We start from the raw sequence: 15,759 nt of genomic DNA, 5'->3' as shown, positions 1-15,759 counted from the left end.
ACACACACACACACACACACACACACACACACACACACACACACACACACACACACACACACACCCGGTGCAGGTAAACCAGTCGCTGGCCTCTCCTTCAGAGCTTCCAGTCTAGTTGATGAGCTCTGATTGAGGCATCATGCAAGAAAGTCAAGGGGCAAAGCTGCAAAGCATCAAAAGAAGTTGGGAGGGAGGAAGAGGTCAGCAGAAAAGGTGAATGTTACGTAAAAAATCAGATTTCAATGTCTATAAATAAAGTTTTATTGGAACACAGCGACACGCATTCATTCACATGTTTATGGCTGCTTCCTTGTTACAGTGGCAGAGTCAGGAGTTGTGACAGATATCTTATGGCCCACAAGGCTGAACATAGTTACTGTCTGGCCCTTCAGGGAGAAAGCTGGCTGATGTCTGGGCTAGAAGGTGTTAGAAATTATGGCTTGTGAGGGAAGAGGGAGAAAACGAAGGTCTGTTGAGCACTTGTCTGGACCGGGTGCAATGTCAAGTGCCATACATCCCTTCTTTGGAAAAGAAGTTCCTCTTCTATGCCATACGGTCCTTGCCCTCCTTCCTCCATTTCTGCTACTGCTGGTGTGAGGTGGAGGTGAGGAAGGGCAAAGGGGCCGAGGCTGGGCACAGTCCTAAGGTTGGGGTAGAGGGAAGATTCTACACCCTTTGGAATGGCATCAGGGCCCATTGGCAGGGTCCAAACCATTCTTCAGGATGTGGCCCAGCTCCTTACTGAGCCAGCTGAGGGGCCCCCACGGCTCCCTGAGGACTAAAGCTGGAATGCCAAGGTGGGAGGGGTCATCAGGGCTCTGCTGGGGAGGGTTGGGAGGGGGATGTGGAGCCTGTGACCACCCCTGGTCCAGCTCATGCCACTCCTGGCACCTCCGGTCCTCTGGGCTGGGCTGGCCTGGTGGCCACCTGCTGAAGCTAGTTCACATCTTCAAGTGCTCACCCTGGGGCTCCTTCCCGTTGGCTTTTAAGAGGCCTTGAACAGCCTCCAACGTAGAGGGTGGGGCCGGGGATGTTGGAGGGAATTGCCCTGAAGGCTTTGGGGGGAGACTGTAGAAGGACCACCACTAGCTGGTAGGCACTGGTGTGGAGTGGTGTCTGCCAGTGTTCTCACCACTGGGAGGTTCGAGATCCAGCCCAAGACCTGTGCGCCACTCGCTGCTGGGTGTTCCTTCAATCCTCCAGCAGCCCTCTGCCTTAAGCACCGATATTGTCCACATTTTGGAGATGTGGAAACTGAGGCTCACAAATGGAGCGGTTTGCTGGTGGGTCAGTGGTGGGTCCAGCTATGAACCCAGACTCCAAACCTGGGTGCTAACCAGGTTCCCTAGGTGGTTTTGGGAGCATGCAGAAGAACACTGGGAGGTGCATATCTCTAATTTTTCAGTTACTATTTATTTATGGTAAGTGATTATGATTTTCTGTACGCAGGTATGGTACACACTTTTAAGAACTAAAAAGTGGGTTGATTAAATAAATTGGCTCATCACTTACAGGCAGTTTATTCGAGTGCCAAAATTGTGGGGTGGTGTGTAAATGAGTGTGGTGAAGGCTCTCCCCGCTAGCATCTCCGAACACCCTCTACCCAGCACGTCACTGGTACGAAGGAGGTGGCAGTGAGGGGTGTGTGGTGACTGCTCAGTAATGGAGTCCAAACGACCCTCCCTCTCAGGTGGGGCTGGGGAGTCAGAACACACACAACCCTAATGCACATGACAGCCGGCTCCAATTGTTCTTCCTTCACTCAGTCGTGTGTGTGTGTATGAATTTCAGATTGATTGAATGCTACAGAGAATTAGAGAACAAATACTCATGTGCCCAACACAGTTTTCAACCTTGCCAAATTTGCTTCTGATTTTACCTCTTCCTAAAGCCTTTCCCGCCCTCCTCAGAAGCAAAACCACTTGTGAAGTTGATGTTGGTGTGAAATGTTGGTGTTGGTTTGAATCTCCATGCAGATTCTTAACTTTTTTACTTCCTTGTGTAATTAACCATAAAAACTAACAGCATCATTTTCTTTTGTCTTCAGAGTTTATATCTAAGTAGTTTCTTATGTGTCACCTTGAACCTTTCTTTAAAAATTTATTTATTTTAAAATAATCTTTACACCCAGCGTAGGGCTCGAACTTACAACCCTGAGATGAAGGGCTGCGTGCTCTACCGACTGAACCAGCCAGGCGTCCTTACCATGTACCTTTTTTGCTTAATATTACAACTCTGAGATTTCTCCGTGTTGGTATGTGTCTCTAAAGTGCTCATTTTAAGTGCTGTGTGCAGTTAGAATGAAACTCATTCTAAGTCAAATAAAAGAATTAACATATCTCGTTTCCTGGTGCTGGATACATAGGTTGTTGACAGGTTTTCCCCATAATGAGCGATGCCGAAGTGAGCAATTTTCTAACATACATCAAGTGCTTCTTTAGGATATGCCTCTAGACTAGGATTTGCCTGACTGAAGGGTTTGTATATCCTTAATGAAACTCTGTTTTGCCAGACTTCTCCAAAATGGTTATATCAATATAATACTAATATCAACAACGTCCGAGAGTACCCATTCTCTACATTGTAATCAACACTTGATATTGTCAGACTGTAGTTTTTACCCCTCCAATGGATGTAAGATGGTATCTTACCTTACTTTGCATTATCCTGCATACTTGTAGAGACCAGCGTCTTCTTGTGTGTATATTGATCATTTTCTTTTTCCATAGGGTGATCATTATGGCCCAGTTTTCCAGGTCAGTCCCCACTTAAAGAGACTGTGTAATTATTAATAGCACCCCTGGCATTCCCTTCCCTTCCCTTCCCTTCCCTTCCCTCCCCTCCCCTCCCCTCCTTCTTTTTTAAAGATTTTATTTATTTTGTCAGAGAGAGAGAGCATGAGCACAAGCAGGGGAGTGACAGGCAGAGGGAGAAGCAGGCTCCCTGCTGAGCAAGGAGCCCAAAGCAGGACTCTCCATCCATGATCATGACCTGAGCCAAAGGCAGATGCTTAACCGACTGAGCCACCCAGGCGTCCCTCTTTTTTTTTTTTTTTTAAGATTTTATTTATTTATCTGAGGTGGGGAGAGAGAGAGAGCATGTGAGTGGGGGGGAGGAGCAGAGGGAGGGGGACAAGCAGACTCCGTACTGAGCATGAGCCTGATGCAGGGCTTGATCCCACAATCCTGAGATCAGGACCTGAGCCGAAACCAAGAGTTGGACGCTCAACCAACTGAGCCACCCAGGCACCCCTGGCATTTTCAAAAGTGTTTCAGTATAAATTTTAACATCATTTTCTATGTGATATAAAGGACATAGTTTTTCCTTTGTGTATTTGTGTCTGCTTTAAAAAACCCTTTCCTACCGCACAGTCATGAAAGAGTCTCATATTTTCTTTTGAAATGTTAAGGTTTTGCTTTTATTTTATGGTTTTCATTCACCTAGAATTAATTTATTATATATGATGTGAGGTAGGGATGTGTTTTTTCCATATGGATAACCAGTTATCCCACACTCTTAAAAAGTCTGTGTTTTTTCTCAACTGTCATAGATCAAGTTTCCAAGTATCTAAAAGTCTATTTCTGGGTTCTTTATTCTTTTCTTTTGGTCTGTTTCCATGTCAAAAATGATACGGTTTTAGGTACTGTAACCGTATATCTTCGCAGTATTTTAAATGGAGTAGGAATATGTGTTTCAGGGAGACTAGTTTATCATGAGGAAACAGATATCAGACCTTATGCCACAATGTGGTTACATGTCCATCAGACTTGGAAGGTGCATCTTGCTTCAGGGGAACTGAAGTCACAGGGTATTAGGGATTTGAGCCTTAAGGTAAGGGAAGGGAAGGGAAGGGGAGGGTTTAAGTGTGTGGGAGAGGGTCATCAAATAAGATGAATATGAAGAAATTCAGGAGGAAATGTAATAGATGGACTCCTTGAATGTTAGAACCAGAAGGGACCGTTGAAGCCACCGGAGACTGTGGAGTAGTTCAGCTAAGTGATCAGTCTTTGGAGTCTGACAGATCCAGGTTTGATCTTCACCAAGACTCTTAACCTCTCTGGATCTTAATTTTAATTTCCTCATCTATAACATGAGGACAATAATGGCTTTTCCTCATAGGACTCTTGAGAGGACTAAATCAAGTAGTGCACATAACGGGCTTGAAAATGTCCTGACACGGAGCTGTACAGAAACTAAATGGTAGTTACTTATTACCCTATTTCCTTGATTCTAGGGCCGACTTCTTTTTCTTTTGCCACATTTTACAATTCTGAAATTAGAACAGGCTTTCCTATCATTTCCTGTAGTACTTGTTTTTCTTCCCAGATTGTTGTTTAGAATGTGGGAAATAATATTTTTTATAGGATTTTTTTTTTTAAAGATTTTATTTATTTGAGAGAACATGAGCGGGGCGGGCAGAGGGAGAGAGAGAAGCAGACTCCCCACTGAGCAGGGAGCCCGATGCGGGGCTCGATCCCAGGACCTTGGGATCATGACCTGAACTGAAGGCAGATTCTTAACTGACTAAGCCACTCAGGCACCCCGGGAAACAGAATATTTTATAGACTAGGAAATGGAGCCAACATGCTATATCCGGGATCACCCAGCAAGTTGATTTGGTCATCCTAGGAATCTGCTATTCCTAGAGAGAAGAAGGAAGGAGAAAAAACCCATCTTCACTTGGGATGGGGTTGGTTTATATGCAATGAGACGCTGTAGGCAAACTTTAGTTAGGGTGCGAAATGGAACCTGATGCCTTCCAGAAGAGAGAAGTTGAGAGAGAATCATGTAGAACTACAGATGTCCTTTGCCCAGCAAATGACACCCACCAGGTAGGATGTGGTAGGTTCTGGAAACAGATTTAGTTTCTGCTCCTGGCTCTGCCACTTCTAGGTGTGCAAGCTTGCCCAAGTCGGGTAATCTCTCTGAACCTCTGCCTCCTTCTCTCAGTGGGGCTCATGATCCTAGGCTGCCCCGGTCACAAGCTGTTGACTTATGCTGAGCTTCGGGTGAGTTAATCCCGAGCAGGACTTTGCCATTATGTAAGCATCCAGTGAATGGAAGCTGCTGGTTCTTGCTCCCCAGAGGCACGCCTCTCCCCTCCCACCACCTTGCCTCAGTTTTGCTTGGGATTACTCATCCATTCACCCCCTCCCCTACAGAAATCCTGCACACTCTTCAAAGTCCATCTTCAATGTTATCTCCTGATTCAGACCTTTTGTCACCCTTCCCACCCTCCCCATTCTCTGTGAGTGTTGCCCAACTTTGGATCTCTCTTGTCTCTTAGGGAGATTTTTCAAATTCTGCCTTATATAAGTGCTTTTCCTGTGTGGTATGATATATCCCGAAGACTGCTGACCTTTGAGGGCAAAAGTGTGTCTTAGTTTTGCAAACCCTACAGTCACAACACAGAACAGCATTGTAAAGAATATGGAATCACAGTTAAGCACTTGCTGAGTACCTGCTCTGTGTCAAACAGTGCAGTGGTAAGCAGAACAGATAGACTCTGTGCCTTCCCAGAGCCCACTTCCATGGCTCCCACCCCTGTCTCGAAACGATGCTGGCCAAGCAGAGAGGTGCCCCTGTGCCCCCGGTCAGTTTTGTGACCTTGCTCATCAGTGTGTGTGACCACAGACCATGGCCTTCTGATGGCACTGCACTGTGTGTGAGCTGGGCTTGGGGAGGTCGGCCTGGCCCCAGTGTTGGCATCGAGGCAGCCATGGGAGGGAGGGGCTCCAGAGCGTGTGTGTGCAGGAGGAAGGGACAAGGGCGGGAGATTGGAGAGGCACTGGAGAACCGCATGGGTCAGGTCTCTGCAGCAGGTGGAGGAGGCCGTAGCCCCGGGCCTAGGGCCCCACTTAACTAGCACTGATTCCAAACTCTATGTTCAGGCCCAAGAAAGTGCCCTGGATGGGGCAGGAGCAGCCTCTGGGTTGCACGAGCTGGGGCTGCCCTGCAGAGCTGGGGGCCAGTATTAATTGGGTCCTGGGGTGCCCGTAAACCCATGGTGATGACCACTTGGGCCTCAGGCCTCATGCCAGAGCCGGCTACATTTTTCCTTGGAGAAGGAGGAGGAGACTGGAAAAACCAGTTAGGGTGTGTGAGGCTCCATTTTATGTTGTTGTAAAGGGAATGTTGGCTCAGGAGCCCGGAAATGTCTGTTAAAAATCTGGCTCTTTCCGAAAGCTAGAAGTGTTGGTTAGGTCAGCAAGACCCTTCTATGCGTTGCATCTTGTGAGCTGGCAAGTGGGCAGGCCAAGAGTTTGGGGTTTGCACCTCCTCCCTCTGACGGGTAGGGTGCCCAGCACAGGGTCCTGAGGGGGGCAGGGGCTTGGTGCAGCCTTGTGTCTGCTGGGCCTGTCACAGGGGCTGGTAGAAGCTGGGAAGGGCACTGGCTGAGTGGGTATTCCTGCACGTGGCCAACCTCATTTTCAGGCTGGGTGGGAGCCATGGAGACGAGCTCTGTGACACACCGCCCTGTGTCCATTCCGCTCTTCTCCGAGTCCCTAGGATTCACGTGGCGTTTTGCAGTAGTTGTCGACCAATATTTGGAATAAATGATTTAATTGCATGTTCTTCGCCCATTCTATTATTCATCGCAGGGAGGAGTATATTAGCTTCCTGTGGCTGCTTTCAGAAATTACTACAAACGTGTTGGCTTAACACAAAACACCAGAAGTTTATTCTCCCATAGTTCCGGAGGCTAGAAGTCGGAAATCCGGTAGGGCCATGCTGCTTGGCAGGGCTTTAGGGGAGAATCCATTCTCTGCATCTTCCAGCTTCTGGGGGCTCCAGGTGTTCCTTGGCTTGTGTCCCTCCAATCTCTGCTGATCACATTGCCTCCTCTCTATATCCCCTGTGTGTCTCTTACAAGGACACTTGTCATAAGATTTAGGGACCTCCAGATAATCCAGGGATATCTCCTCATCTCAGTATCTTTAATTGCATCTGCAAAGACACTTTTTCCAAATACAAGATAACATTCACAGGTTCTAGAGATGATAATATGGACGAATCTTTTTGGGGAGTGGGCAGCATTCCACCCACCACAAGGGGGTCTTAGTATTTTTCTAATCATGGCTGTTTTCGCTATTTTAAAACTGCTAGCCACTGGGTTTGTGTTGTTCCTAATTTGTTGTTTGCATTTAAGTTTCATTCATATATATGGGTGTGTGTATGTATACATATAAATACACATACATATGTGTATATATATATAGGGAGAGAGAGATTTTAATATATGCAGATTTCCCTTTTCCCCAATTTTGGTTTCAGAAAGTCCTTCCCTATTGTCTGATATGTATGATTCATGTTTGCATAAAACCTTGAGAAAGTTGACTTCAGTCCAATGGTAACTTGTTTCGATATTTGCTGTGAGGTGAGTACCTGCAAAACCCAGGGAGCTCCGTGTTAGGCCTGTAGTGGAGTGAACCGCACTGTGCCACGGGCAGCCTCCTGGTTTCCATGAGGTACCGTACTTACCTTGGCTGCCACCACTGGGGAAACTGGGGGACAGGTATTTGGGTCCTTTCTGTACTATTTTTGTTACTTCTTGTGAGTCTATCTAAAAACTAAAAAAATTTCAAACAATCAGATTAATTCATTCTCATAATTCATCATTAAATCATTCTCTCTTAATTTGTAAAACATCCTTTATTAAGTGGTGAAATATGTACGGGTGTTTTAGAGTTGTGGGTTACACTTCTTTAATTTGGGGAAGAATTGACATCATTTGATAAATGGTCTTCCTGTCTAGGAACATGATGTATCCTATTTATTCAGACTATATTTTATTTCCTGCTAACACGTGTCGTTTCCTTCGGGTTATTCATAGATGCAGTTCCTAGATTCAGGTTCTCTCTGTTACGACTGATGAGTCTTTTCCCCAGGTATATTCTGTAACCAGCTTGTGCTGGTTCTGTGTCCCTAAATAGAATCCCCCACACCCTTTAAATACATGAAATTCTTTTAACTTGGAAAAATGCTTTTCATTCTGCAATTAGAGACAATGTTTAACAGGCTTTTACTCATTCCTCTAACCTGCTCTCTGAAAGGGTATGGTCAGTTATTTATTGTAACGTGGATTTGAGTGGGTGGCTGTGTTCTCCATCTAAGTGAATGGGGGGGCGTCCTTTATAAAGAACTGTGAAGTTCTGTTCCATAAATTTAACGTTGACTACCTTTTGTTGAATTCTATTTCTTTGAAAATTGTAGAGGTGCTGTGTCTCGGGGACACGTGATTCGCTCCCTGGGGTGTCCTAAGCACAGCCAGGTTGGGGGAGAGATGGGGGGTGTGCGGCCCAGAGAGCCGTCTGAGTTGGCTGTGGACTGGCTCCTCATTCTGTGCCTTGGGGCCGTGAGGCTTGGGTGGCCACTGAGGAGATCAAGAAGTCCACTGTCAGGGTGAACCCCAGGTCTGAAACTCCTCAGAAATGGAAAATGTCCTGTTAACCCCCTTCTAGGTCAGTCTTACGAAATCCGGCTGCTGGAGAATCGGAAGCTGGGAGACTTTCAAGATCTGAACACAAAATATGTCAAGGCAAGGCTGCAGGCCACCCTCCTTCCTCGGGAGTTGTTGGTGGGGCGGGGGTGGTGGTGGTCTGGGGACCTGGGCTTGCTGGGGGTGGGGTCAGGAGTGCCTGGGAGGTTTGGGGAGAGCTCTGGAGTGGGAGTGCGTTCCTGTTGCTGTCTGAACAGCCAGGGGCAAGCCGGTGGTGCTAAGAGCTGGAGGGGCCTGGGCTGATAGAACGGGCTCTCGGTTGAACACTCAGGTCTGAGCCTGGCTTTGCCACTTACTGCACTTTCCTGAGCTTCAGTTGGCTCATCTGCACAAGAAGGTATATAGGTTAGCCGTGTATGTAAAGCACTTAGTAATTCTGGAAAAGAGATAGTCCTCATTCTCAGTGTCCTGTTACTGGGGTTCTGAGTGGGGAGAAGCATACAGAGCTTGAGAGCTGGGAAGGAAGGCTCCAGCAGGAGGGGTCTTGGTCTTAAAAGGTGGGAGGTTTGCCCCAGTGGGAGTATCCTCGGGGGTCCTTCTCGGCCCCGCACTTAGCTGTCCCCCCACCGACCTCTCCTCCCTAGAGCATCATCCGCGTGGTTTTCCACGACCGCCGGCTGCAGTACACAGAGCACCAGCAGCTGGAGGGATGGCGGTGGAGCCGGCCTGGGGACCGGATCCTGGATATTGGTGAGTCTCCTGGGCCATGAGGGGCCCAAGGCACTCTGAGCACTTTGGGGTTCTTCCCGGATGCTGTCGGACTCATGCCTCCATAGGGCACTTTAATACACTCCTGCCCTGGGTGAAGTGCTGTGGGGGCTGGCAGACGTGCCCATGCCACCAGGCCTGCCCTCGGGGACTTCTAATTCAAAGGCCAACCATCGGGGATTGCTGGGAAGGCTTTGCAGAGGGTTCTGCCTTAAAGGAGTTTGCTCTGTGACGAAGGGAAGCATGGGCATTGCAGAGATGGGCAACAGAAATTGAATTTTGGGGTCTGAGGCATTGGTCTATGCGTGGTCTTTTATCTCGAACCCTGGGAGCCATTGGGTTTTGGAATTTAGACGTTAGAATGACAACAGGGCACGTGGACCCCCTAGTGACAGGTAATGCCTCCCAACAGGCAGTCAGGCCCCCTAATATTTCTGCAGTAAGGGTAAAATGTTCACCCAAAATGGGACAAAGACCCTAAATGGCTTCATGGCAGTTCAAGTCGGGCTTGCTGCCAAATGAGTTATGCAAAACTTAGTTTTCAGAACTTCTGGCATTTCAAATTGTGGTTAAGGAATTTGGACCTATAATGAGAGTCCTTCCCGAAATCTTCGGGAGTGGCTGACAATTGCACTTTTGTGTGTGTGTGTGTGTGTGCAGATATTCCACTGTCTGTTGGTATCTTGGACCCCAGGGCCAGCCCGACCCAGCTGAACGCAGTCGAATTCTTGTGGGACCCTTCGAAGAGAGCCTCTGCGTTCATTCAGGTAAGCGGGAGGGAGGGTGTCCTCGGGGGAAGCCAGAGTTTTGGGGCCTGTATGTTCCTCAAAACAATCCACCCGCGGGGCCCCGACGGGCTCTGTTCTGTGTTGCAGGGATGCACGTTGTAGGGAATGCGGTACAGGAGTGTGGCTCAGTCACAGAGCTGGTTGGTCCCCAGAGCTAGAAAAGGACTTGGCATGTTGTAGAACTCTGTGTGGGTTTTGCTTAACAATATGTAAGCTTGTTAACAAAATAAGTATGTCCTCGCATAGATAACATGTAATAAAATTTTTTTCCAGGAGAGTTTCTATAATTAAATTAATTATTTAGTGATCAAGCACCTGGTGTGGACCCAGAGGCATGGCGGGGCCGCTGTGCTTCTGGGCTGACACACGCTCTCTCCCTTACTCTATGTCCTTTTCCCAGCCTCTTAGTTTTTCCACCTGTCTTATAAATCAGATCATGAACATAAAGTCATTACTGCAGTGCCTGGTCCATAGCAATTGCTCAGTAAAAGTTAGTGATCTTTTTTTTTTTTTTTTACATAATTACAATATTCTTATTGTATTTTAAAGTTATGATTACAATATTATTGTATTACCACAATAATATATATTATTGCAGTAGTATAGTATAGTATTAGTATAGTGTTACAATATAGTAACATAGAAATGGTTCTAGCCTCCCGGTCCTGCTCCTGGCCTGGCCCGAGTAACCGGGACACCAGGGCCACTGGGGACAGAGCTGTGCAGTCTGTGGGCTCTGCCAAGGGGGGGGAGGGAGTGAGGCTGGGGCCGCTGGGGCCGCTGGGGCCCGTGGGCCTGAGCAGTGGCGAGGACGCAGCTGCTCAGGCAGGGCCTCCAAGGTCAAGGGACAAAGGTGGGAGGGCGTGTCCTTTGTAAAGGGGGCACGGGGAGCCCATCGCCCTGAGGGGAGTGTGGGTGGGAGAGCGGGGAGGCTGAGGCAGGTGTGCACCTGACGAGGCAGGATGGAAACCTACCTTTGGCGAGGGGCCCTTGAGGAGTCCAGGGCCTGGCTTCACCCTTCTCCTTGCTACTGGCCCACATTTCCCCTTCCAGGTGCACTGCATCAGCACAGAGTTCACTCCCCGGAAGCACGGCGGCGAGAAGGGGGTGCCTTTCCGGGTGCAGATTGATACATTTAAGCAGAACGAGAATGGGGAGTACACAGAGCACTTGCACTCAGCCAGCTGCCAGATCAAGGTGTTCAAGGTAGGACGTCCTTGCCGCACTGCACACCTGTGGCCGCCGTGCCCGTGGGGTCCCCGCCTGTGCTCGACAGTGACAGCCGCGCAAGCCCGGCGTCCCATGAGCCTGGGCCCCTGAGGAGTGTGAGTCTGTACGTCGTGGGCTGGCGGGGCTGCCCGCTGTGGGCGTCCTGTGCGGGGGCACCTTCTGTCGTGCCCATCACGGGTGGCTGTGCCCAGCTCTACTTTGTAAGACTGCCGGGACTTGCACGTGTTTAGGTTTTCGTTTTCTTCCCAAGCGCTTTGTAGTTGGCCACAGATTCTGTAGTTGCCCATTAGATTCTCCTTAAAAATCCCGGCAGGAGACCCCGTGCGGGAGTCCTGGCCCCAGATGTTCTTATGGAGGGCCCGAGGCCGTAGAGCTCCCTGTGTCGCGGCCTCCTGCTGGAGAAGGAAACATGTTTGGAGGCATCTCCTCTCTTTTCCTTCCTGCCTGTGTCCCCCCCCCCCCCCGCCCCCCCGCCGTTGCCTGTTCACTACTTTTCATCTCAGCTGTCTGGACCGATGCATCTTAGACATGGTCGGTGGCCGGTGCTGCAGCCCAGGGTCCTGCGTGGCCTGGGGAGATGCAGGGTCGCAGCAGAGCCTGTGGCGTCCGCAGGGGTGAGGGAGGGGTGGGCCCTGGCTCAGTTAGCGATGCCGCCCCAGGTGGGAAGGCATGGGCCGTGGTGGGAGCGTGAGATTGTCTTTTGTGCCAGAGCGGTAGCACTCTTCAGAAACCTGCTTCGGGACGATGACTCCTTGCAGTCAAGCCCACCATAGTTGTTTCCTGTTGCCTCTGGAACAAATGACCACAGGTTTAGTGGTTTCAAGCCACACACGCGTATTACCTCTCAGGGCTGGCGGTCAGAAGTCCGACGAGGTCTCACTGGGCTACAGTCAAGGTGTGAGGAGGGCTGCATTCCTTTCCGGAGGCTCCCTCTCCTTCCCTTTGCCAGCTTCTAGAGGCCTCTGCGTTCCTCGCCTGTGGCCCGTCCGCCTGGCAAGAGCGCTGGGCTCTTGGGGTCACACCGCTCCAGCCTCCTCTCCCCACTCCCTTGCCCACCTTTACCGGCCCCGTGATTACGTTGGACCCTCTGGGATGCCGCAGGCTCATCTTCCTGTCCCCTTCTCCCACTGCTTGCAGTCCTAATTCCGCCTGCAGCCTTGGGAGCTGACAGCCTCAGGGGTCCTGGGGATTAGGACGTGGCCGTCTTTGACTAGCACTCCTGCACTGAGCCCGTCCACCAGTGCAGTGGGCGCCGCGGCCTCTGGTCTTCCTTTTTACTGCCCGCTCCGGGATCTCGCGGTGCTGACCTCCCGTGGACGGCCCCACAGCTGCGCCACTGGATGTCTCTGCCTGTCCCCGGTCACACCTCTGTCCTCGTCTTATACACCACATCTGTGGTCCTGCTGGCCGTCCTTGTGCTCAGGTCCAGTGGCATCCAGTGGAATTCCTGGGGCTCAGAGGCCGCACGGGGCAGCAGGAGAGACGGACAGTGTCTCCCCCCGCCGGAGTGCCTAGGCCTTCCCATGGCCCCCGCCAGCTCCCCTGTCTACACCTCGAGGCAGAAGTTCAGGGGTGAGGGCTCTGCCCACCAGGCTTCTGGACCACACACCAGCTATCACGGGAATTGATCCGGAAGCTGCCTTCTCTGAGTGACCCAAGGAAGGCCTTGGCATCTCCTGCAGGGGCGTAGGGGCCCCAGTCACCTGAAACTGGCTTCTCAGAATGCCCGGGGAGGTGTGGCTACCCCGTGCACCCAGCCCCGTCACAGAAGCAGTTCAAGCAGTTGCGTGCAAGCGCCAGGCAGAGTCTCACCAACTTGGCTGTCATTCTTCCACCCCCAGTCACCCTCGTCACGGGGAAGCCTCCTGCTTGCTGGAGCAAGGCTCAGGCTCTGGGGGGGTGTCAGGGCCTCTGACAGGACAGGCAGGACCCCTCTCTGACCAGCCAGCTCTCCACAGGCCTCACTGGGACAAGTGCCGTCCCCACACGCAGGCTCGCCCTATGGCTTCTGGACAGGGAGGAAGAGCCTCCTGTTAGGGGCAGGAGCCGGGGGAGCAGGTGACTGGGGTATAGTGCTGCATGCCTGGTCTTTCTCTGAACACCAGATCTGTCATCCCTGTCCCCAGAGGACTCCCTGCAAACCCGCCTCTGTCTGACATGGGTATCACATCACCCCGAGGGCGGTCTCCTAGAACGCTCTTGAGCTGGAAATGAAAAGCTGTGTGGCCTGAGGAAGGTGCATTCTGGGATGGAAGTCCCTGAAGGTGACATCACGCCTGAGGACGGGTTGTTTTCACTGATTGCGCACCGTGCACGGTCCACTGCATCCGCAGGGAGACCACTCAGTTCTGGGCTCTGGGGCTGCTTGGAGGCTTAATGTCGGAAACCACCAAGCAGGCTGTGAAATCACAGAAGGTGATAGTCACAGGCTGTCCAGAGTGTCCCAGGAGCAGGGCTGGTGGGCCAGCCTGGTGGTGATATATACCTGGACACGCTCTCTTGGATTCTTGACCTGGTCAACACTTGCTTCTGCTTCGGGTTTTTGTTTTTGAAGACCCGGACCAGCCAGAGCAGGTTCTTCTCCATTCTTGACAAGTCACTTGAGCCTCAGTTTCCTTACCTGTAAATGACAGGATAGTAGTGCCTCTGTGAGTTGCTCACGTTTGCCGGGTGCCCAGCATAGGCTCTGTGAGGTTGGAGGGGTTACCCTGTGTGGGGCGTGTGAGCGGGGAGCTGCACGCTAGTCCTGGAGTTGGGAGGAGGGAGGCCTTCATGATGCGTCCAGGATTTCCCAGCACGCAGGTGCACACCAAACTCCCACCCGCAGCCCTGACTTCTACTTCCTTTGCCCTCCACCGGTAACCCAAGGAACGCATTGCAGTTTGCTGTGGCTCTTAAGGGTTTTGTCCATGAGCCAGCAGCCCCTGGTAGAGATTATTTCCAAGCGTTTCCCCCTGAGCAGCTGAGTGGCAGGACCCCGTAGCAGGCCGTGAGTTCCCTCAGGTGAGGAAGGGCTCCAGGAGGAGGACCGTGTGCTTGACGCCTGGGAGGTGAGGGAGGATCCTGCCTGGACTCCTGGGCCCTGGGGAGAGGCCGGGGGTGCGCAGGCCTTGGGGACTGTCGCCGAGCCCCGGGTCTTTCTCTGACAGCCGCCTCTGCTCACTTTGGACTAATTGGACTCCCGTGCTCTGCACTTGTAGCCCAAGGGAGCTGACCGGAAACAGAAGACTGACCGGGAAAAGATGGAGAAAAGAACTGCCCAGGAGAAGGAGAAGTACCAGCCGTCCTACGAGACCACCATTCTCACAGAGGTGAGCTGGCCTACTGCCGGGGTGCGGCCCACCCGCCCAGCCTTCTGCCAGGAGCAGGATGATGGCGCGCTGTTGGTTTAGACTCTTGGGAAGAGCGCCCACTGTGGGTAAATGTCTCTTTTGAAAGCGCCCATGAAGTTGTGGTAGGTTCCCGGGTCCAGAGCTGTGGTTCATGCGATGAGGCCCGGGGGCCGGGACGGGGTTTCCGAAATACCTTCCAGCCTGGTGCTGCCGTTTGCACTTTCCAGAATCTGGTGACTATTGTTTTAATAGGTAAAGCTCCAAAATCCAATAGAAGAGAGTGTATATACATCAGAAAATACCTCTCTCCAAACTGTCCTGGCCTCGAGCTTTCCTTCCCCAGGGCGCCTGGTGTCTCTGGGTCCTCACGTACATGGCCCAGCTTTCTCTACCAGTGAAGCCAGTTCCTCCAATTCATCCACGCCCGCTGCTTTTACACCCAAGAGTGTACACAGACATGCTGTTCTGTAACTTGCTTGCTTTATCTAATAGCCTGGCTTGGAGTCTGTTCCCCATCTGTTCATAAAGAGCTTTCTAGTTCTTTATCCAGAGGCGTGGCCTCCGTTGTGTAGATAGATGGCCTGTGGGTGGACGTTTGGTGCTTTCTGGGCTCTTGCTGTGTCAACAGGGAGCAGCAAGTGACCCTGGGCGCGTGAAGTTCTGCATACGGTAGAGATCTCTGCAGGCTTCCGTTCTCAGAGTGGGCTCGCCAGGTCAGGGGGTGTGAACTACTTTGCTGCCCTGTTGTTTGGATGGATACTGGAATGCATTTCCTCCTAACCCAGACTCCGACAGCGCCCTGCTCCCACCATCCTTGTGTCCAACATTACTTCTGAGACACTCACTGTCTCAGGTGCTTCTTCCTCCTGCCACTGGTCACCACTGGGCCACTTCTTTCTGGGCTCTGTTGTTGTTTTTTAAACAACTATTCTCCACTGCATTCTGCAATCAGTCCAGCTCATGGGTGTTTGTTTGTTGAATAATTTGACGTGCTCAGAAAGCCCTCCACAGATACATGAGGCCCGGCACCGGCCATGGTGGGGGTTAAGACTGTGTTAAGCGAGGAGAGGAGGCCCGGACACAGAGCACCTAAGAGAATGGTGGCCAGTCCTGCCTGATGAGGTGTGTGTGTGTGTGTGTGTGTGAGCGAGCATGTGTAATAAGCCATGTGCAGAAGGGTATTTGCAACAAGATAGAGTAC

The 15,759-nt window shown here is 51.1% G+C and overlaps 1 protein-coding gene across 1 annotated transcript in view; it reads left to right on the top strand.

The window, feature by feature from the left end:
* Positions 1 to 15,759, top strand: part of TFCP2L1 (transcription factor CP2 like 1) — a 57,418-nt gene that overhangs the window by 24,574 nt on the left and 17,085 nt on the right. The window contains exons 3-7 of the mRNA XM_032405185.1: positions 8,463 to 8,539; positions 9,085 to 9,190; positions 9,869 to 9,975; positions 11,050 to 11,202; positions 14,427 to 14,537. Of these exons, the coding sequence (XP_032261076.1) occupies positions 8,463 to 8,539; positions 9,085 to 9,190; positions 9,869 to 9,975; positions 11,050 to 11,202; positions 14,427 to 14,537 (554 nt within the window). The remainder of the gene's footprint in view (positions 1 to 8,462; positions 8,540 to 9,084; positions 9,191 to 9,868; positions 9,976 to 11,049; positions 11,203 to 14,426; positions 14,538 to 15,759) is intronic.

Source organism: Phoca vitulina, unplaced genomic scaffold (assembly GCF_004348235.1).
Source record: "Phoca vitulina isolate PV1807 unplaced genomic scaffold, GSC_HSeal_1.0 scaffold1, whole genome shotgun sequence".
Lineage (NCBI taxonomy): Eukaryota > Metazoa > Chordata > Mammalia > Carnivora > Phocidae > Phoca > Phoca vitulina.
This window is presented reverse-complemented; position numbering and strand designations above follow the sequence as displayed.